Below are 22,168 nucleotides of genomic sequence, written 5' to 3'. Positions count from 1 at the left end.
ATTTGAATGGCTTGCACTATTTGGTGCATTGTTACAGTAAATTTTGACAGTGCTTTTCTGAAACAGTCCATACCTCCCAAATGCCCTGCTTTTTGCAGGACAGTCCCGATTTTAACAGCTCTACCCGCTGTCCCAGATTTTTACTGAAATTTCCCATCTTTCTCTTTGATCTCCTGCACTAACCAGCCAGACAAAGATACGTTTCTGAAGCTTAATTGGCTTTTGGCAGAGAGCCCAGAATACGTGGCGGGTGCACTTGGAAACTTTTGTAACAATGTAAGATAAGCAAAGAAACAATTGTAACTATTTAAGTTAAGCAGGCCTCTTAGGGAAACTGTGACTTGCAGCTTAAAGAGCAATTCGCCTTCATTAGCAAAACTGTAATATCACATACAACCTGACCCTAAAACCCCCAGAAATGTGTTCAAACTTTCCAAAACCTGCCAAATTTTTAAAAAAAGATGTGGTATTTAGGGGTGTGGCCATAAAAATAGGCGTGGTCAGACAAATGTCACGCAACGTGCTGCAAATGTTTATATCCCTCTATTTTCCAAATGTCAGGAGGTGTGGCAGTCTGATAGCTTTTATACTAACCGAATTATGTACCACTATTTTGGCAAATATTATTTCCATAGCAACTATACTGGCAAGCTGATAATACAATTGTATTTGGTGAAATCCTTGTCTGACTGACATTTTTCATCTACTAGTTCCTATATCTGTTATTAATTGAGATTTCTATTCTGCCTAAATGTCGCACAAACTCTAATCGACGGGAGACTGACTGCAACACCCGCTAAACAACAGCCATTCTTTTCTCCCACTCTTCCCACATAAATGTCCCGCTTAGCCCCGCCTCTTCCCATTGTTCGGTCATGTGACCATTGCTATCGCTGAACTGTATGTAACCATTTGGTTCTAGGCAGCATCACCCTTTCACGTGTCAGTCGCCACGGAGCTGCTTTGTACTTCCGCGTTCAGAGATCGCTTGGTTAGGACTGGAAGGAGTTGTAGCTGATGGCCGATTGAACCTGTAGCTCAGAGACGGAGGGAAAGGGATACATGTTGCAAAGGCAGGATGTTGGACTTTGCGATATTTGCCATAACTTTTCTACTGATTCTGGTGGGAGCTGTTCTGTACCTTTACCCGGTAAGAGGAGATGCTTCGTTATGAGTCGCAAGGGTGAAAGGCATCTAGGAAGTTTTATAGTGAAGAGGAATGAAGACAACCAGGGTGGTATTGGTGATCATTACAGGCAAATATGATAGGGCTGTGTGTGCCATAGGAAAATGCTGGGGTGCTTAAAGTACTTGATATAAAATATATATAAAAAATATATTCATCCAGTCATGAAAAACAGCTGACCTATTGCCTCATTAAAGTTTAAATATATTTCATTTACCAGTACTGGAGTGGTCGCAGCTGAACTTCTGCCATCCCCCCTCAGCCAAGCCTGTCCTAGAATTCAGAGTATTCTAGTATCTAGTTCATTGTTTTTTTTTGTTTGAATATTGTAAGAAAGCTTTAAGTAACTTTCCAAAATATGTTGAAAATATTCACTGAATCTGTTATCAGTGTCCGACTGGCCCACCTGGATACCAATAAAACTCCCGGTGGGCCCAGGTGTCAGTGGACCCTCATGCTGCTGAACATTTGGCCTATTTCATGGCCATTCTCTATTTCTATGAGAACAAAGAGGCTAAATAGATGGAAAAATGGAGTATAGTGTGTAAAGAAAAGAGACTAGGAGAGTTGAGGTTAAGTCAGCAGAGGAAAAAAAATAATACTAAGAGAGGGCCCCTGGTCTAAGATTAATTGGTGGGCCCCTGGCCAAGGTTTTTGGGTAGGCCCCTTGTGTCCCAGTCCGACAATGTCTGTTATTATCTGGTATATTGCTTTCTCCGTTTGCCAATCTACAGAAACAATGTAGTCTCCTTCAACCAAGACTAGATGCTTTCCCAGATTGTAGAATTGTGGAAATTAGAGTCTTGGCTGGAGCAGAGATGAATACCAATAAAATGCATCAATCAGGGGTGACATTTCCTGTCCTCCATATACCCAGTCATTTCTATTTGATTGCAAGGGAACTGAGTTAAAGTCCTTGGTACATGTGCCAACTCTTTTTTTTTTTTTTTTTTATTATTGTATGTTAATAAAAAATCCCTGTTACCAAAAAAAATCTGATACCATCACACTGCATGTCATTCAATTTCATCTGGTAATGTTTTTCTTAATTGTATTATTAAGCCACCCCTTGAATTTTTTGCCCTGTTTGTATTAGTCTAGGTTAGCAGTTTTTATAAAATGTACTGTATGTGTGAGATACTTGCCCTTCTTCTTTGAAATCATTCCTATCTTAGAGGGATACTGGCACATATTCAATAACTATCTCAGTGTCCTCCTATGAACCCATATCCTGGGGAAGAGAACATTTTAAAAGGAAATCTTTATCTATGGTAGTAGGTTCACTCAAATATCAGGCCACATCACCCTTTAGCAGCCGTGAATATTGTGCTACTATGGACATGACAGTAATTCTAGGATATATATAGCGCAATGTATCACTAGCCCCATCTGACTAGCGTCAAGTGATGCATATGCTGTTATTACATTGTTCCCCATTCCATTGCAAATACAAGTGAAATATTGTGCAGTACACACAAGTATTACCAAAGCCGATTTTACTTTGAGTACATATTGGTGCATCCTGCAGTGCCCACAACAGTGCAGAAATACTGGGGGTGAGCAACTTTGTAATTTGTGTACAAATATGTCATATTTCACTTTTATCTGGTTTTGTGTCATATTCTTAGCAACATTGCAATTTTAATTGCTAAGAATATATATATAATATTTTTAATTTCAATTTTATTTAATGAAACTTTTTTTTAAAAAAACATTTAGTTTAAAGGTGAACTAGCCATTTAATTTGAATCATGACTAAAATCTAATAATGGGCATATAAACATGGATTTACATAATACTGTGAACAGACATTTCCTTAATGTTATTTAATAATAAATAACTGCAAATCAGACATTTATGTGTAATTGTTTATTAAACAATAAGAAGGTTTGGTGAAAATGTGAACCATTTATGGCAGTCCAGCGAAAGTACTGTTGCAACATAGTACTCGTGTCTGTATGTTTTTGGTTTTTTTTTGTGATAATTGCAAAAGTGTGCCATAATGCAGAATGCCTAATGATACACACACAATGCAATTGTCACATTGTCTACAAAGACAGCTATCTCAGACAAGATATAGGTCAACTATATGTTTTATTGTAATAGGCAAATAGCAACTTTGAACTATGACATGAAAAATCATGTATATTTTTCTTTTAAGTCTTCCAGACAGGCATGTGGCATTCCTGGCCTTGCTCCAACAGAGGAGAAGTAAGTAACACTTTTTCTTGTTTGATATTTCAGTGATGAATAAAAGTTTGTTCTAATGGTAGTGAGGGTTTAGGTTTAAAGGGGACCTGTCACCCAGACATAAAAAGCTGTATAATAAAATCCCTTTTCAAATTAAACAGGATACCCATTTTGTGTAATCAAAATATCCATACATTGTTTTAAAATGTACTTAAAAATATTAGCTGTCAATCATATATTGCCTGCCCCACCTCTATGCCTCAGTCATAGACATGGGGTAGACCATTACTTCCATTTTCCATTCTGCACTTCCTAGACATTACTGCACTCCCTCCTCGTCATCTTATTGTGTAGACATATCTAGCCAGACACCGCATGTCCAATAAGCCCTCTTCTTTGGAAAAAAAAAACAACATTTTGGGATGATGCAAAGCTTACTAATAACAGTGTTCACAAAATATCAGCTGCCTGCTTACTGCGATTGTAAATTTAAAGACTGAAGGCAACAATGATTTAAGTAATTTATTTAGTGTAAGTAAAGTTTTCATGCCTAGCAAACACAATAGAAATTAATTTGGAATTATTTCTCAAGATGACCGGTCCCCTTTAATTTCATTTTCCAGTGGTGATGGTGACGCCTAAAACAGCATTCGTGTTGCAATGCAGTGGTGCAATCTAGTTTCTCTGAAATTAGTGCTTCATCAAGCTTGTTTTTTAGAGAGTGACCCTTTCCACCTTGCCCGCTGGTAACAGTCACTACCCCATTCAGCTTTGAGATCTGAAGGGTTAGAAAATAGTTTATCATCTGTTCCTTCCCCAGACAAATCCGCTGTTCCTGTGCTATCATGGGAGGAAGATTTTTATTATTATCAATAAAAATATTGTGTTTTTTTGGTATTATGTTAATGACTTGCCTAATAACTGTTGCAACTGGGGGGAAAAAAACATTGTTTTATTTGTAACTTTCTCAGAGATGGGAATCTACAAGACATTGTGAACAGTGGCAGCTTACACGAGTTCCTGGTTAATCTACATGAAAGGTTTGGCCCTGTTGCTTCCTTCTGGTTTGGACGACGACTTGTTGTGAGTTTGGGATCGCTTGACCTATTAAAGCAACACATCAACCCGAATAAGACTTGTGAGTTTTACAGCCTTTCCAAATTGCATCTCTTACTTTGATATAAAATGGCAGTCATGCTTTCAAAAATGTTCCTTTCCATAAACCGATAGGAACCATTCAGCCTTTGGCTTTATCTGGTCTAGTGCAGTCTGGATGGTCAAAATTTCTGCTTGCTGTGGGTTACCCGAACAGGTGACATTGTTGCCCCTTTTGATATTTACCCCAACAGTAGACCCCTGTTTTGTAAAAGTAAACTATTAGGCTTTTAATGCATTTTCTTTTATAAATTGAATTTGAAACCCATGATAGGAAGGAAAAGTTAGGCACTCGTGTAGTGAGAAAGGCAGTCTACTATACAAGGAGAAAGTTTCCATATATGCTACCTATATGTTCAGATTCGAGAAAACCCCAGAACAATATCTAGGCATTGATGTGGCTCACTTAAAGGAAGAAGACCCCCAGGGAGTTGCTGGAGAGATCCGTGAGCAGGGTTGCAGGTGGAGGGAGAGCTGGGTGTGGGCTGCTGTACACACTGGGCCCTCCAAAGGTATTTTTCCGTGGATGCCCAGCGTGTTCTTGTTATGCTGCTGGATAATATGTTGGCTGAGGTTATCATTAAAGGTGTTTTCATGTGTTGGTTGTTAGTAAATAGTTTGTCATTTGCCTTAAGGTGGCAACACATGGGGAAATTAAAGCTGCTGAATCACCCCCTCCAGAATGAGACTGCCTTTCAGCCTGCCTGACCAATATTTGCCAAAAATCAGCCAGATATCTGTTAGCCAGGTTAGGAAACTTCTTCTTTCTTTATCGACCTGTTGTATAATCCAATCATTGATTCTGGGGCTAAAGGATTGGATCAGCCTGATTTGGCCACCCATACACAAGCCTAAATCAGGCTGATACAAATATACTTTCCTTTGGTGACCTTGCCTTGTATGCCCAGTTTTAGAGACAAACCCAGTAAATCTCAAAGGAAGGAGTAGGAATACTTTTTTAGACCATGGTTTTAATTATTAAACATGTTCTCAAATTAGCGTATGCACATTGGAACCATGCCAGATCTCGAGAATGATAGTTATATTGTCCTGCCTGAATACAAATGTAAGCTGATTATAAGATGGGAAACTGGCACTCTGTTCCTCAATTATGTTGCCCTTTTGGGGGGCCACAAGAATTTGCCTCCAGATGATAAATGAATGCAGAATTCTACCTTTTTCCGTTCAAACTTAATTTGCATATGTTTATGAACACATTACTGAATTAATTAATTTCCCTTCTTTTCAGCCGATCCATTTCAGACGATGCTAAAATCCCTGTTGGGGTATCAGTCCGGTGTTATTGGGGAAGCAGCTGAGAGTCATGTGCAGAAAAAGCTCTATGAGAATGGCATCACCAAGGCCCTACATAGCAACTTTAGTGTTATAATAAAGGTGCTAATTTTAATCTCCAACCAATCCATAAAAAATTGTTAATGTATCTGGTAAAATCATTTTATTTAATTTTCCATTCACTTGCTTCCCACTAGTGTCTTGCTCCACTGTCTGCCATTATTTCCTTATTTTCTGTCTATCACAGAAACTGTTTCTGTGATAGTCAATTTAAATACTTGTTCAGACAGTTGAGGTAACATTTGTGTAGGGCTTAACATATATATAGATGCTAGGAGCTGTAATTTAGTTAAAAATGGAAATCCAGAGGCTACAATTCCCTAAACTGTAATGACTGAAATAATGACAGTCTCTTTAATTTAGATGATTATAAATCATTAGGAAGTAGATTACTTAACTTATCTTAATTGCGGATTGTTTTATAAGAAATTTAATTTTACCATTTGTTTAAGCTGTATTATAGAGAACCATAATGCACCTAAACTGTGTCCTTAAATCTTTTTCACAGATCGGTTTTATTATTTTTGTCCATTGGTTTATAAAAATTTGAGTGTGCTTCTGCACCATTCTGCACCATTCTTTCTACTGTATCAACAAGCAGTGCACTGCAAACTGCTGCCTCATGTTTGAATCAGTTAATGAAGCTAACCATTCATAGACCATCATTAGCCACTTGAACAGTCAGCACCTTGGTTCATCTTTGAAACCAAATTAATGGTTTGCTGACTGGCTGGGGATCTGCCAGATATATGTATCAAGCAGAATTAAAAATCCTGTTTCATAAGCATAGACTTGGTGATGTTGTCTTTTTATGATCTAATCATTGTCTCAGGGGTCAAATGATGAGATCAGATAATTCCACCCTTCACTTGGGTAGCCAAAGGATCTCCTAATGCTATCAGATCTTTCGGTATACAGCTAGATATAGGTCAGGTGTGGTTTAAGGAAATAACTAGTAATTTGTTAAATATGTAAACAAAAATAAAGCCCATTTGTAAAAAAATGTTTCAATCATCCACTAGTCAAGAATTTTTGTGAATTGTTCACATTAATAAAACATCCTGACAAGTACTCTTTCTTTTCTAAGCTCTCTGAGGAATTGTTAGCAAAGTGGGGTACTTACCCCCAATCACAGCATGTCCCGCTGTGCCAGCATATGCTTGGGTTTGCCATGAAATCTGTTACCCAAACTGCAATGGGCAGCAGCTTTGAAGATGATCAGGAAGTGATCCATTTCCGCAGAAACCATGACGCTGTAAGTAGATCTTCTAGGTATATCAACCTTTATTATTATTATTTATTAACATGTATTTATATAGCGCCAACATACATCACAATCAATACCGGTACAAAAATGTGAGGAAGGCCCTATGCATAGGCATACACTCTAAAGGGAAGGGAGTAATACACAAGGTGTGGGAGTGGGCAAGATCGAATTAAGTGGGTGAGAAATGTGGTACTGTATGTGGTGTTGCGTTTGGTAGTTAAGCAGAGTGAGAGTAGGCTTCTCGAAAGAAGTGCGTTTTAAGAGATTTCTTGAAAGCAAAAAGGTTGGGAGAAAGTCGGACAGACCGTGGGAGAGAGTTCCAGAGGAGGGGTGCAGCCCTTGCAAAGTCTTGAATGTGAGCATGTGAGGAGGTAATGAGAGAAGAGTTGAGTAGCATGTCAGTAGAGGAGCGTAGTAAGCGTTTGGGTGAGTATATAGAGATGAGTTCAGAGATGTAGGGTGGGGCAGAGTTATGAAGTGCTTTGAAAGTCAGTGTCATTAATTTGAATTTGATTCTGAAAGGTAACAGAAGCCAGTGCAGGGATTGACAGAATGGCGAGGCAGAGGAGGAGCGGTTGCTGAGGTGTATGAGCCTCGCAGCAGTGTTCATTATGGACTGGAGAGGTGACAGTCTCTGGAGGGGAAGGCCAATTAAAAGAGAGTTACAGTAGTCTAGGCGTGATATGATGAGACTCTAGAAAAAAGTACTGTTTTGCTGCAATACTATTAAAGCATTGACCTGCAGGTAAGCTGGCTAATTTGCGGACACCATATTGTGAATAAATGTATTGATCTTATTACAGTAGTAGAAATCTGATTAAATCCATTATGCAGAAAGGGAAGGCTGTAAAGCTATCCAAAATACAGATAAGCTATCAATTCCTAAAACCAGAGACTTTATTGCACCCCTAAGAAAAAACATTTTTAGGACTCTCACACCGTTACATTTCAATAAAATGCACAAAATATTGTATGACTATAGACTATAACAGCTTTTATAGCCAAACTGGACAATACCAAATGTTTTTCAGAGGAAACTGTCAATCATAATACATAATATGTTTTCAAGGGTGTTCAAAGCAAGTACTCAGACTTTTTAAATATTAAAACCAGTTCCAAAGTGTAGGTAAAGAAAAAAGCTTCACTGCATTAATATAAGAATATGTCTAGCATATAAGAATGGAACAGATTTGTTTGGATGTGCTGTACCTTTACATCTAAGTTTCAAGTTTGCCTTGTAGTTCAGTTATTTATTTTGTATTAAAGGACAGAAAAATGCTAATTTATAAATGTTATGCAAACCCCCTTGGCTAATGCTCCTTTTCAGATAAAAATGCATCGACTTGGGGTAAATAAAACAAACAAAAACAAGTCCACATCTTGTTCTTAGGCATCTTTGGGCTTGCACATGTATAACTCTGATTTTACTCTACTGTGCAAGTGTAAAGGTGGCCATACACGGGCCGATAAAAGCTGCCGACAGACCATGTCGGCAGCTTATTGGCCTGTGTATGGGCCCCCCCCAACGGGCTTCACCGATCGAGATCTGGCCGAAAGTCGGCCAGATCTCGATCGGATGGGACAAAAAATCCCGTCGGATCGCGGCCGCATCTATTCGTTGATGCAGTCCCGCGATCCGACCGCCCATTGGTATTCATTAGGATCCGATCGTTGGGCCCTAGGGCCCATGATCGGATCAGCCCAATATTGCCCATCTCAAGGTGGGCATATCAGGGAGAGATCCGCTCGTTTGACAACATTGCCAAACTAGCGGATCTCTCAGTGTATGGGCACCTTAAGTCAGCTCAATGGACGCCTGGGAAAGGTCAGTAAAATTGTTGTGCTAGCTTTGTTTATTTTTTATTTAAAAGGAGCACTGGCCCATGGAACAAAAATGTTGCAATTGGGGGTGCTTAACATATTGACAAGCTCCAGTGAATCCAGATTTCCTTGTTCTTTAATCTGAATTCTATCAACTGCCCTAGTGCAATGACAATAATGTAATACTGATCAATTGTCTCTATAGACCTTGTAACAGGTGTTTATTGCATAATCTATTCTGGACAAAAATAAACAAATAAACCCAAGAACAAGCATTGCTTGCACAAGTAATACAAGTTGGCAGCAATCCATTACAGGCCTTGGGAAACTGCAATAATTGTACTTTTAGCTTACAGTAACCATATAATACCTTACACTAAAAGAAAATGCAAATTTTTGCAAGGCTTTATTACTCCATAATATTTTAATATAGGATTCAAAATACATAATGCATAATGCTGGAGGACATGCCTCCTAGTCCCCAATTTTCCAGTATATTCTTGATACCTGAATGAGGGATTCTGGAGATTCGATAACCGTTAACACTTATTTATGAATATACATTTTACTTTTTTACTTTGTCGCCACCAAAGCCACAAAAAATTATTTGAATAATGTTGATCTCGTACAACAAAACTATGATTTTATTTATTTCAGTACACTTTTTAAACATTTCCCACGTTCTTATCTCCTTACTATTCTAGTATATATTGTGGTTAATTTCTGCTTTTAATTTCAGATTTGGTCAGAGATTGGAAAGGGTTTTTTAGATGGGTCTATAGAAAGAAGTCCCAGTAGGAAAAAGCTTTATGAAGATGGTGAGTTGTATTTATTTTGTATACACCGGTATGAAATCCCTTATCAAGAAACCCATTATCCAGAAATCTCCAAATCACTAGAAGGCAATCTCTCAGAGTCCATTTTTCCATTTTTAAGCAAATAATTAAATATTTTGGAAATTATTTCTGTTTTCTCTGTAAAAATAAAATGTACCTAGTACTTAAACCTAGGCTACATGAATCCATGTTGGCGGTAAAACAATTCTATTGGGTTTATTTAATGATAAAATAATTTCTAACATGTTTAAGGTACAGTAATCCAAATTATGGTCAGGTCCCAAGCATTCCTTATTATAGATCCTATGTTTCTAATATACTTAGTTAGGCAAAAATGTAATGTATAAAGAAAGGCTGGTGCGACTGGATGTCCAACATAATAGTCAGAACACTACTTCCTGCTTTTCTGCTCTCTAACTCTGAGCTAGTCGTGACACATGGTACAAATCTGTTCAGGGAGTTTGCAATTGATCCTCAGCATTCAGCTCAGATTCAAAAGCAATAGATATGACCCATGTGCCCCCCCTCAAGTCTCTGATTGGTTACTGCCTGGGAACCATGGTAACCAGTCAGTGTAAACCAAGAGAGCTGAAAAGCAGGAAGTAGTGTTCTGGCTATTATGTTACACATCCAGTCACTTCAGCCTTTATACATTACATTTTTAACTAACTATATTAGAAACATTTTTTATTTTGCACAACCAATCTATTTATCCAGTTTTAATTTTTTACACTGAACAATTTATTTTTCAATGCAACTTGTTTTATTTGGAATCGTTGCTGTTGACATATACAAAGGTTGTACAGAGGAAGAAACTATTGGGATGGGGTGGGGGAATCTTATAGAATTAAAAACACATGAAAGTATGTAAGATTAATGAAGATACTGCAAGGTCCTCTCTGAACCTAAAGTGATCTCTGACACCAAATTAAAATGATTTCTGTTACATGCCTCCTTTTTTCTTTATTCAGTCATATGTAATCATTCACCTACCACAATCTACTCATCTTAAAGATGGCCCAGGGTACTGTAGCTCAAGGAGTACATTTGGGATGTAATTAAAGGTGAATGAAAGGTGTAATGACCGGAGATGTGCAAAATGCTAGGCATTAGTTATTATAGTCACTTACCTGAAACCCTTGACCAGTGCTTCTGTTTGCTGAAAACGGTACCGTCCAGGGGTACTTCTGTAGGAGCACCACATCACGATGTTCTTTATACTTCTCTGCAGTCCCAGGCCCAGTGCGCATGAGCATTAAAGGGAAAATATGTGGCACCTGAGTTGCTGGCACACTTAGAGCTCACTCCCCGTCAGAAATCATGTATTTCAGCACTTTTATAACCCTTTTCTTAATTTGTTGCAAAATTATCTGCAGTTAAAGTGACATACTGTATTTCCATACATGAAGGGGACAGTGCAGTGTCAATGGGCAGTGTAATTATTGTAGTGAGTGGGTTTAAATGTCATGCTTGGCTTTTAACACATCTTCTTCTGTACAAAGTGAAATATCTGTTTCTTTTCAATTGGCTAAAGCTTTGATGGAGATGGAAACTGTGCTGAAGAAAACTATAAAGGAGCGTAAGGGAAAGAACCCAGGGAGGCATGTATTTCTGGACTCCTTACTGCAAGGGAATCTGAGTGACAAGCAAGTAAGTTTATGTCTAGGTTTATACTTTGTCTCCATGTACGAAGTATACGTATGTAGCAAGGATTCAGTTGTGACTTTTTAGAAAGAATATCATTTAGAATTTTTTTTTACATTTGACTAATTTACATCCAAGCCCTCATCTTCATTAACTTGCCAATGAAAAAAAGATCACTTTAATTGCTGCTCTGGTCTTAATTCAGAATTGACCAAAACATTTTTGGAAAACGAATGTATGTCGGTGTATCCTAGTTTAAAAGCACAGAATTGTTGAGTGTTAAGAAAACATGCTAGCTGTGTCATCAAAGGAGGTAAATCGTACAGCAGACATTCACTGGCCCCCTGCAATTACTAGAGTAGTTACCATAGTAGTTATGCCACAGATTACTGTGCTTTCTCAAGCAAAAAAGGTTCCCCGTGTTACCACAGGGTTCCAGCTGTCTCTTTTTTTCTTGGCAGGCTTCATAAGTCATTGGCTAGAAAGTCCAACTGAGGAAAAGAGACTATTTTTTACATCACGTAAAATGATAAGGCTGAACAGTAATAATATATTTCAAACACTATAATCACAAAAATTCAAGATCATTTGGGAAACTGACATTCTAATATCTTCTGCAACAATGTGGATTGTTATATGTATGACTGTGAACTTTTAATGTACACTAAAACATACCTGCAGAAATATGCAATCTTATTAAGAATACATTTTTTGCCATATGTAATAAAGTACAACAACAATTTCCAAATTTTGTTTGCCTTTAAATAACCTTTTAATATATGATTTTAATTGCAAGTATATAGTTTTTTGGCTTTCTTTCCTTGGTTTTCCATATTTCTGAAGATTATATTGCTTTACACTAATAATTATAGCTGTAGAATTGTTCTTGAAACTCAGGCGGCACCTGACAAAGTTTTATTTTGTAGGTCCTTGAAGACAGCATGATCTTTTCCCTGGCAGGATGTGTGATTACTGCTAACTGTAAGTGCCCTGCTTCTTTTACTGTGAACCTTTTATCATTGAGTTATGCTAAACATCAGTTATAGTTACAGCCATAATGGTGATTTTTTTTTTACTACTTATCAGGCTTTGCAGCAAAGATAGGAGCTGTACTTACTGTCCTGTTCGATAGGAAAGTACATTTCTCTTGTCGAACTCCGTGTCAGTACTTACTGGGATATTCCCCATCCAAAACCTTTAAAAGGCCAACCACACCCACCTACCGGCATCTTTTTGGACCTCCTGCTTCCATTAGAAACAAAATTTTCTTTTTAACCTAGGGAAAGCATTGGGTCTGCCCATAAGGCGTCCTAGGGACAGGGGTTTTTGGTCCATGGGACCTGTTTGTTCCCTAGCACATTACCTAGCACACTAGTGGAGTCTTCTGTGCTTCAGCTTCTGAACCAGGTAGGGCACTGGTGTGCAGTATCCCATGTCTGTCTGTGTTTCAGTTGCCTTCCTGTATTGCTGTCAAGTACTTGTCCCCCATGCATGTGCCCTAGCAGGAGGCACCAGCACCATTTAGCTAATTTGCCTCAGTGTAATGTATTACATACCTGTGCAGTCTCCAGTTGAGTATAATGAGGTGAATCCTGGCTCTGCAACTCACAGCAATAGGAAATTGAGGCTGTCCTGCCCACTCTCTATCTCAGCAGCCCAGAATGCTGTTACAGGAGCCTCAGGTGCTGTTCTCTGTAAGTTTGTTAGGCCTGTCTGTCTGGGATGTGAACCTGGTGTCCTGCAATATGGTGTTTTTTGAGGGGCCTGATTACAGCCATAATGAGCAGCAGATAAGGGTTGTGTTCCTATGCTGACCTGCACTGTGGTGAGTTCTGGCTATTTGCTCACCAGAGATCAGTAGCCCTAATGGATATAGGCAAGTGGGCTAGTGGGCAGTGTGTTCCTATTCTGTTCTGCAGTGTGATGCCCTCTCACTATTGCTCACCTGGAACTAGTAGGTCACTGGGCTGGGTGGCTGCTAGGCTCTGATATATGCTTACTTGAGACGCAGCTGATATAAATACTATCTGGTTTTCAAGTACATATAGTATAGCTCTAGTCTAATAGTTTAGCAGCCTTCTGGCAATTACTGGAATGTCCATATGACCAGTCCAGTCCTAGGGTCAGCTTGGTTGATTTTTCTCTACTTATAAATATGTTCTTATACGCAGGATGAATATGGATGGGTATTTGTGTGTGTGTGTGTGTGTGTGTGTGTGATTCTGAGCATCTCAAAGTTCCTCTTATAAGCAAAAGCAGAGCTCACACAAGGGTTCCAGGCCACTCCCACTTGGCAACAGCATGCAGTCAGTTTCAAAAGTCTATTTGCCCAGATCAAAAACTGTGGTTTGTTTGTAATTATTGTACTGTGCCATTGCCGACTGTTTTTAGGGAAATTAAATAAAAGAAAAATGATTTTATCGCCAATTTGAGGAACCACTTTTTTTTGATCTGGGTCAATAGACTTTTGATTCTGAGAATCTGCCCAGGTACTATAGCCTGCCTTCATGGCTAATGTGATTACCTAGGGTTATTTTTGCACCTTGAAACCTTGAGGGCGATTTTTATTTTAGCTGGCGGAAGGCAGGGCAATGCAGATCGGGGAGATTAGTCTCCCTGAAGGAGAGGAGATTTGTCACCTGGCGACTAATCTCCCTGAATCTGCCCGTGTGCCCCGTCTCTTATGGGTAACCAGGGATACCTTTTTCATAAGGTGGCTCTGTTCTGCCGTCCAACAAGGGTAGTTGCTCTGGTTTTCACTGTGCTTATCTTTACTGGCTAAGGAGGCTGAAATCAGTGTTCTCTTTTATTAGTTGAGTTTTCCCACACACAGGACGTTACTTACATTATATAGGTTCTTCTCACTCCATGTAGGTCTCATGGGCCCTTTTCCTTGTCCTATATGGATTGGTGTTCTGTTACAACAGAGCTGCTTGCTAGGCAATTAGATATGTACACTTAATAAAGGGTGTGCGGTCGTAGCATGTCGTGTGAATAAACACATATTGGCATTAAGTTCTCCTGTTGGCTCTCTCAATGCCTCTTGTTATTTGTGTTCCTGTTAAGAGCCTATTGCCCTCCCATTGGGAAAGAAAAGCTTGCTACATCCCGGTAAGTACTGACACGGAGTTCGACAAGGAAAAAAGGGAAGATTGTATCATACTTACTGTGAGTGGGTGGCGGTTAGACTTTTAAAGGTTTGGGGAGCATCCTTCTGAAGGGAGCAGGGGGACGGGAACTATCACGGTAAGTACTGACATGGAGTTCATCAAAGAAATGAAGATCACAGTAAGTATAATTCAATCTTCCCTTACCCTTGAGTACAATTCCTGCCTATAATGATGTACTATTTGAGGTAAAATGTTCTTTTCCCGCCCCCCCCCTTTCATAAAACTAATTAATTGAAAAATATAAAAAGGTAAAAACTTCTGAAACATTTCTTATTGTTCATTTCCCATAATTCCTTGCTTTTCTTTAATTTAATTTACTTTAAGTATCCTCCTTTATAGCTCTGTTAATCACATAACATATGGGAAATGAAGTCTTTCCTTCAGGGGAGCTGACTATGATAACATTGTTTCAGTGTACATTAGAACAGCAAGGCAGATATTAGAAACAAACAAACAGATGTTTTCTATAGCAATTACACATACTAATAACGTTGAATTGTTGGACATTTTGTAGTAAATGTACATTGCAAAGTTTCTTGCAATTACATTTTATTATGCAACATTTCTATGTGGGTTTACAAAAGCTGTAGAAATGATATCTTTGCTTCTGCGATGCTGCAGGTATTTATCCAGGGTTCTTAAACAAGCTTAAAGATGCACTTGTTCTCTTTTACAGTATGTACATGGGCTATCTATTTCTTGACTACATCAGAGGAGGTTCAAGACAAGCTGTACAAAGAGGTGAACCGGGTTATTGGGAAGGGACCAATAACAATGGATAAATTAGAACAGCTAAGGTTGGTACAAAGTTCTTTTTTGTCAAGTGCCTCCTTGTATGAGTGGGGTAAAGGTATTGCAAGTGATTTATAGTATCATCCTAATTATTTGGCAGCTACTGTCGGCAGATTTTGTGCGAAACTGTGCGTACAGCCAGCCTAACACCTATTTCTGCACGACTGCAGGAGCTAGAAGGAAGGGTTGACCAACACATTATTCCGAAGGAGGTAAGTGCTGCATCAAAAAGTAATCCGAACTTTATCCATTTTCTTATAGCAGTGAAAGACGTAAACATGTTTTAAAAGAGCAGAGTAATTCTGCTAAACTTTGCTTGCATGCAGAAACCACATACTCCAGGGCTTATTACTTAGGGCAAAGCAAATTTGCAGCAGGAATCCTGTTTGAAGTGGCCTCTGTCAAGTTGGGACTGGGATTTTGCATTTCTTTCCCAATGCATATCTGCAGAAGAGCCCAAGCTTATTTGAGTCGTGAGAATATATTTTTTTAGACCATTCATGTCTGTATGCTTCAGTTTGTTTAAGGTGAAATTATGTAACTTCAGCTTTCTGGCTTTTTTTTCCCTGCTGAAGAGAGGCAACCAATTAACACAATGTTGCCATCTTGACAGTTTTTTTGGGGAATGATTTCTGTTGGCTTTACTCCAATATAACTTCAGACGGTATAATTATACCTTGTTTCATCATGTAAAACACATTTGACTGCAAGTTTTTGAGAGATTTTTTTGCTCTCCATTTTGGAGTCAAGTCCTTACATTTTAGATGTCTTAATGGTGCCAAAGGTCATCGGTTTCTTAATTTTGGTTTCTCTGCACAAAATCCTACAGAAACTCATAGCAGTTTTGCAATCAGAATTGAAAATGAATAGGAGAGTGCTTAAAAATAAAAACAAATATTACAAAAATACAAATGACAAGACTGAAGCCTTTTAATTTGTTGTTTGGGTAAGAGACCCAGACATTTTTATATGCTGGCTGCAAAGAGAGAGACTAGGAAGATTAATTAATTTATTTAAGGATGCACCGAATCCACTATTTTGGATTTGGCCGAACCCCCTAATCATTCGGCCCAATACCGAACCAAATCTGAATCCTGATTTGTATATGCAAATTAGGGGTGGGAAGGGAAAAACTATTTTTACTTCCTTGTTTTGTGAGAAAAAGTCACACAATTTCTTCCCGCCCCTAATTTGCATATGCAAATTCAGATTTGGTTCGGCCGGGCAGAAGGATTCAGTGTCTCCCTAGATTTATTTGATTAATACAAAAGCAAATCTGTACGTAATAATAATAATGATGCCTTAAATATGTTCTATTTATAACAAAAGTTAATGTAATGGTGAACATCCCTCTTTATAATACATCAAGCATACCCTCTATTATTTTACACATTAATAAATTATACATTGTACTTTGCATTCTTAATATATAGTCTAATCTTCAATGCTTTGTTCTCATTCTAGACTCTTGTGCTATATGCCCTTGGTGTTGTGCTACAGGATAATACTGCTTGGCCATTAGCCTACAGGTAAGATATACTATTTCAAAAGCAAATACCACAAAATATAGTTTATTTTTGTTCCAGTTCTGCATTCACAAGTAGAGACAGAAATGCTGATCACACAATAAGTCACAATATTCTAGCAAGAAGTAGCTTTCTTTACATCACCCCACACTCTCTCTCCCCTCTCCCTCCCCCCCTCTCTCTCTTAACTTTGCATTCAGAGTTTTCACAAGGATGTGATCTATTATCCAGAATGCTTTGGATGCTTTTTTGGATGAAGGCTTTTCTGTAATTTGGATCACATTGAAGATGGCTTAAAACAACACTCATTAGAAAACATTGTAAATGTGGCAAATGTAAACAAAGTAAAATATGCCCCATATTATATTAAAATGATTTTCTTTGATAACTTTTTGCCACAAAAACCAAAAATGTTGGAATAATGTGTAAAATGTAATTAAAAAGAGAATGGGATGATTTGGAAATCATTAAAACCCTATCTATATAATTTAAAACAACATAACAGATGTTAAAACAGAAATTAGCTGACATCAAATTAAAAATTAGCATATATTTTAAAGAAAACATACAATTTCTCAGTTTTAACATCTGATATGTTGTCTTTGTACTTTTGAAATTAAATATGGAGGTTAAATGATTTGCAAATCATCCAGTTCTCTTTTAAGTAACATTTTACAGTGTCTAAAAAGGGGGTTGTACATTGTAGTGCTGAATTCCTGACATAGTGACTCTACGTTTATGGCCTGATTAAATGTAGTTGTTTCATACTATTAGAATCTTCTTGTATGTTGTCTTGGTTCTACTATTCACATAGGGGTCATCCTTTCTTAGAGAATGTTTTCAAGCAAGGGAATGTTTTTTTTTGTAAGGGTAACTTCAAAGTCAAAGTAAACTTGCTTAATTTCATTCTGTAACTTCTATTAGAATGTTTTCTTCAGACACTTGAAATACACTAACTTCAAATATTTTCTTAATTGTGCCTAGTACAGGTGAATGCAGTGTCTCTGTATGAACAAACTCATGAGGGTGTTTCTTTATTCCCTCTGCTTTCTCTGTCAAAAATGTAATTTCTTTCATTCTGGTCCACTACTAGTGATATCAGGCTGTGATCCCACTTATTGGGACAATACATTATATTCTTTTGGGATTAATAAAGGAGAGTGGGATTTGGGTGATTAGATTTCACTTGTATCCTTGTATAAGAAAGGAATAGCTGTGGGGGTTGTTATGCAAATATTCCTGGATAAGGTAGGTATGAAGGCTGACCGTGGTATACAACATCTTGCGATAGTGAATCATTGATGTCTGCACCCCTTTTGTCTCTGTTCTTCAGACAGCGCACTGCTAGTAGATAATAAAGAATGGAAGACAGAAGGTAGGGGCTACATAAATTTCAGACTGCTATTCCCATGTCTGCTAGCATCAGGCCCATTTGCCATTACAAACAAAAATAACTGTTTGCAGACAAGGGGCTGAATCTGAGCTACTTAGTTTGCATGAAATGCTTTGAGCCTCAGTTTTGTCTGTCCCATTGTTAATCCTGCCCTTTTTGCTCACAGTCTTAAGGACCTTATTTATTTCAGTATGTTGCTACCCTGCTGTCTCGTTCATTCATTGGCCTCACTAATCCTAAATCAATATAACTTGCTGGCCTTTGAATGCTAAGCTTATATACCATGCCATCTTACATGTGTGCTCTGGTCTAGAAATGTGACTAGAATCCTCTACATTAAGGACACAATTTCCTGCACATATCCTCCCACATTCCTTTCTCTTATTCCTTCTGAAAAGACTGTCCCTGTGCTGCAGCTCTCGCCATTTCAACAAACCTTTTCAACACACTTTGAACATACATCACTTCAGGAAAGCCTGTCATTAGATTTACAGTAATTCTTCTGTCCTAACTTGCTTATATTTTTATATGACAAAACAGAAAAAATCAAAATGCAAAATGTTTTGCAAATACCCAAATCAAGGCTGTTTGACCAAACTTTAATTAGTATATTGAGCTGCCGACTCCTGGCAGCAATACATTAAACATATAAGGCAAGTCAAATAAAGAAAATTAGCATATCCAAGGACAATTGGTCATTCCAAGGTTACCTGCTTTGACACAGTTTTAGCACCTTTACATAACTGATGATACCCTCCTCTTTGATATTGATAATAGGAGGTATTTAAATATAAAGAATGTGTTAGTACTCCTATAGATTCTGCTTAACCTTGTGTTTCAACACATATTTTTAGGTTCTATTATTTGGGCAACTGAATTTATGTTGAACAATAAACTCACAATTGTCCAAACCCCCCCCCATGCTATCGCCAGTAACTTATTGGTGTTTCTAATGCTATAGTGTTTCTTCTGAAATGTTCTTCAAAGTGTTACATATTTTCCTGTGGAAGCAATATGCACATTGGATTTTACCTTAGACATTTACTGTTATTCCCAATTCATTCCCTAAATTGCTTGTCTGTTGCTACAAAATGAAACGCATGCTATCAGTTTTGCTGGATAAGGACTTGTCATGTGTCTATTCCCCATATGCAACAAACTCAATGAGATTCAAGTTCTAGGGCACAATTGTGGATGTCTTAGACTGAGGAATGTAAGATTTGTCAATGTGCCCATGTAAATTTTGACTTGCATGACATTTTTAAATATACTTTTTGTGCAGAAAAAATAATTTTAACCATATGGGTTTACTTTTTGTTTCTCAGATTTGACCCAGATAGATTTGATGATGAAACTGCAAAACAGAGCCTTTCATTACTTGGTCTTTCAGGAAGCCAGGAATGCCCCGAATTAAGGTAAGCCTCAAACAATAATCTGATTTGGTTTCCTTCTTCAAAAAGATATCATCATTCAAGTACTGCCATTAATTAATCACTTCATTACTTCCTGTGACCATGGGAATTACAACTGGACACCATTACACCCAATCTATAAAAGTACTGATTCACTTGGGGTCTAGTTGTTTGGCTGAAAGAGGGGGTAGTCTGCAGACTGGTATTATGGAGTAATCCCACTTTAAACTTCTAGGCTGGCCATTTACTGAGGCACTGCTGGGATGCAGTAGCAGTCTGTTGAATCTTTCCCTCAAGGTGCCCTGTCTGAGCAATTGTAATGAAAAATACAGTGATTTGTTGCTGCATGGAAGGGCTGAGGAAGGTTTGGAAAGATCAGGGAGTTTTAATGGGGATCAGAGACAAATGCTGTTTATGAAAATGGAAATGCCTATATCAGCAATCCTTATATAGGTGTAGCATTAATAATACAAAATATTTTAAAGAACTTTGGTCCCTGCGTACATGGAAAGACATTGTCAAGCAGGGGTTGAGAGAAGGTTTTTCATTCATTTGAACAGGAAGCTGTAGGTCTTAACAGCAAATGTGCATATAAAACTCAACAAGCCACAAAAAAAAACTGTAAAAACAAAGATGAAGACAAATTGAAAAGTTGCTTAGAATTAGCAATTCTTTAACATACTAAAAGTTAACTTAAAGTTGAACCACCCCGTTAACACCAGCAAATGCAACTGTAACCTCAGTGTAATTTACAAACAAGGGCATCAATTTCATCCTCATTACCATGAAACTATAGGCAAAATGTTGCACTGTGGGTAAAATAACAACCGGGCACTTTGTTTGCATTTTTGTCTTTTGCACATTGCATTTGTGTTCGTACATGTGCCATGAAAAACAACAAAACTGAATTTTTCTTAAGGTTTTGGTGTCACTCATTTTCAGATGATTACTTCATTTTCTAAATAATATCTACTTCTCCCGTCTAGGTTTGCCTACATGGTTGCAATGGTGCTTCTTTGTGTTCTTGTGAGAAAGCTGAATTTACTTCCTGTTAAAGGACAAGTTATGGAGACAAAATATGAGCTGGTCACATCACCCAAGGAAGAGGCCTGGATCACTGTGTCAAAGAGAAGCTAAACCACTTTTCTACTAGAATGGTTGCACCTATTCCTGACAAGAAAAACAACATACAATTATCTCTCAGAGGAGAGGTCTTTTAATTGTTTGGCTATGTGCAGATTACCAATTTGTCATATTTTTCTTAAAGAGAAAAGTTGGTGTCTAATTACTAAGGCTTCCATTTTCCTTATAAAAAATGCAGCCCGCATTGTTTTATTAATCAAATGTAGTCATTACATTTCCTAAAAAAATCTACAAATGCTAAAAAAGAATTCTGAAGAATGGCTGAAGATAAATATGAGCCTTTTATGCATTCTGTACAGCTGCAGAAAACATACCAGATTGATGGGTATGAATATTCTATGAACCCATTCATCCAGTAACCAGTAGCAACAAATCAACTTCTTAGAGGTCACTTACTGCAAATGCAGTTGTGGTGGGGCAGAGTTTGCTGCAGTTGTCGCATGAAAAGTTCCATTTATTAATGGTGTTTGCATCCAAAGCCGCTAATTATTCTTGGGGCTGCTGACTTTGCCACACCTCCTTTTACAATTTTTGTGTCAATTGACGTAGGGCAACATTGGAGCTAGTGCCACGTCTGAAGGTGGTAGTAGCAGCAGGGTTTCCACTGTGGGAAAACACATAATTGTGGCAATTGCACTGTGCACACTTCTGATTGGTTAAGGAAATGATTCCATTTGTGTGCTGCCTGCTGATTGGTTTCTGGATGTGAAAACTATTGGCCTTTTGCTATTTAACTTTCTCAGTCCAGCACTTCTAATTGTAAAATTAAAAGGTTGTCCGTTTACTGTACTGGAATAAAATGGTTTAGTATTTCTAACTGTACATGTTATCACCCATATGCTGTACATGTTATTTCCAAATCAGTGGCTACCTATATATCCACATAGACATAGGCTTTCCGATGACCTTGCACCCAGTTATTTTAGCAGTCTTTATAAGGCATGAAAAATCAGATGTTTAATCCAGATCTGTCTATGTCCAATGCTGCATTAACAAGCACCTATAATCAAAAAATTGTTTTTCTCTGCACCTTGGGGGGGGGGGGATAGGGTTTTTTTTGCCTCCTGCCAGTTCTAAGCCACCCACACCTGGAGAGAGCTTCTAGTGTGTACAGTCATGTTGAGCCACATGTATGTGTGTAATGAGCAAGTTTCCCGGGACATAATGATTGAGAGCTATGACACTATGATACATGGCTACTCACACCAGGAGCGCCCTCTCAGTGTGGGTGACTTTGCGCTTGGGGGGGATTTTTTTCAACTACTGAAGGTGCAGGCTAA

At 38.1% G+C, this 22,168-nt stretch overlaps 1 protein-coding gene across 1 annotated transcript; it reads left to right on the top strand.

The window, feature by feature from the left end:
- The first annotated feature begins 904 nt into the window (after window positions 1–904).
- cyp20a1.L (cytochrome P450 family 20 subfamily A member 1 L homeolog) lies at window positions 905–21,705 on the top strand. The gene is given in 13 exon segments (NM_001086079.1): window positions 905–1,150; window positions 3,348–3,397; window positions 4,348–4,514; window positions 5,781–5,926; window positions 6,972–7,139; window positions 9,712–9,790; window positions 11,343–11,458; window positions 12,379–12,433; window positions 15,299–15,419; window positions 15,515–15,626; window positions 16,879–16,943; window positions 19,659–19,748; window positions 20,732–21,705. Coding segments are annotated over 13 exon segments (1,392 nt in total). The 5' UTR covers window positions 905–1,078; the 3' UTR covers window positions 20,883–21,705.
- The last annotated feature ends 463 nt before the right edge of the window (window positions 21,706–22,168 follow it).

Source organism: Xenopus laevis, chromosome 9_10L (assembly GCF_017654675.1).
Source record: "Xenopus laevis strain J_2021 chromosome 9_10L, Xenopus_laevis_v10.1, whole genome shotgun sequence".
NCBI lineage: Eukaryota > Metazoa > Chordata > Amphibia > Anura > Pipidae > Xenopus > Xenopus laevis.
Note: the sequence above shows the minus strand (reverse complement) of the source record. Positions and strands in the feature narration are given on the sequence as shown.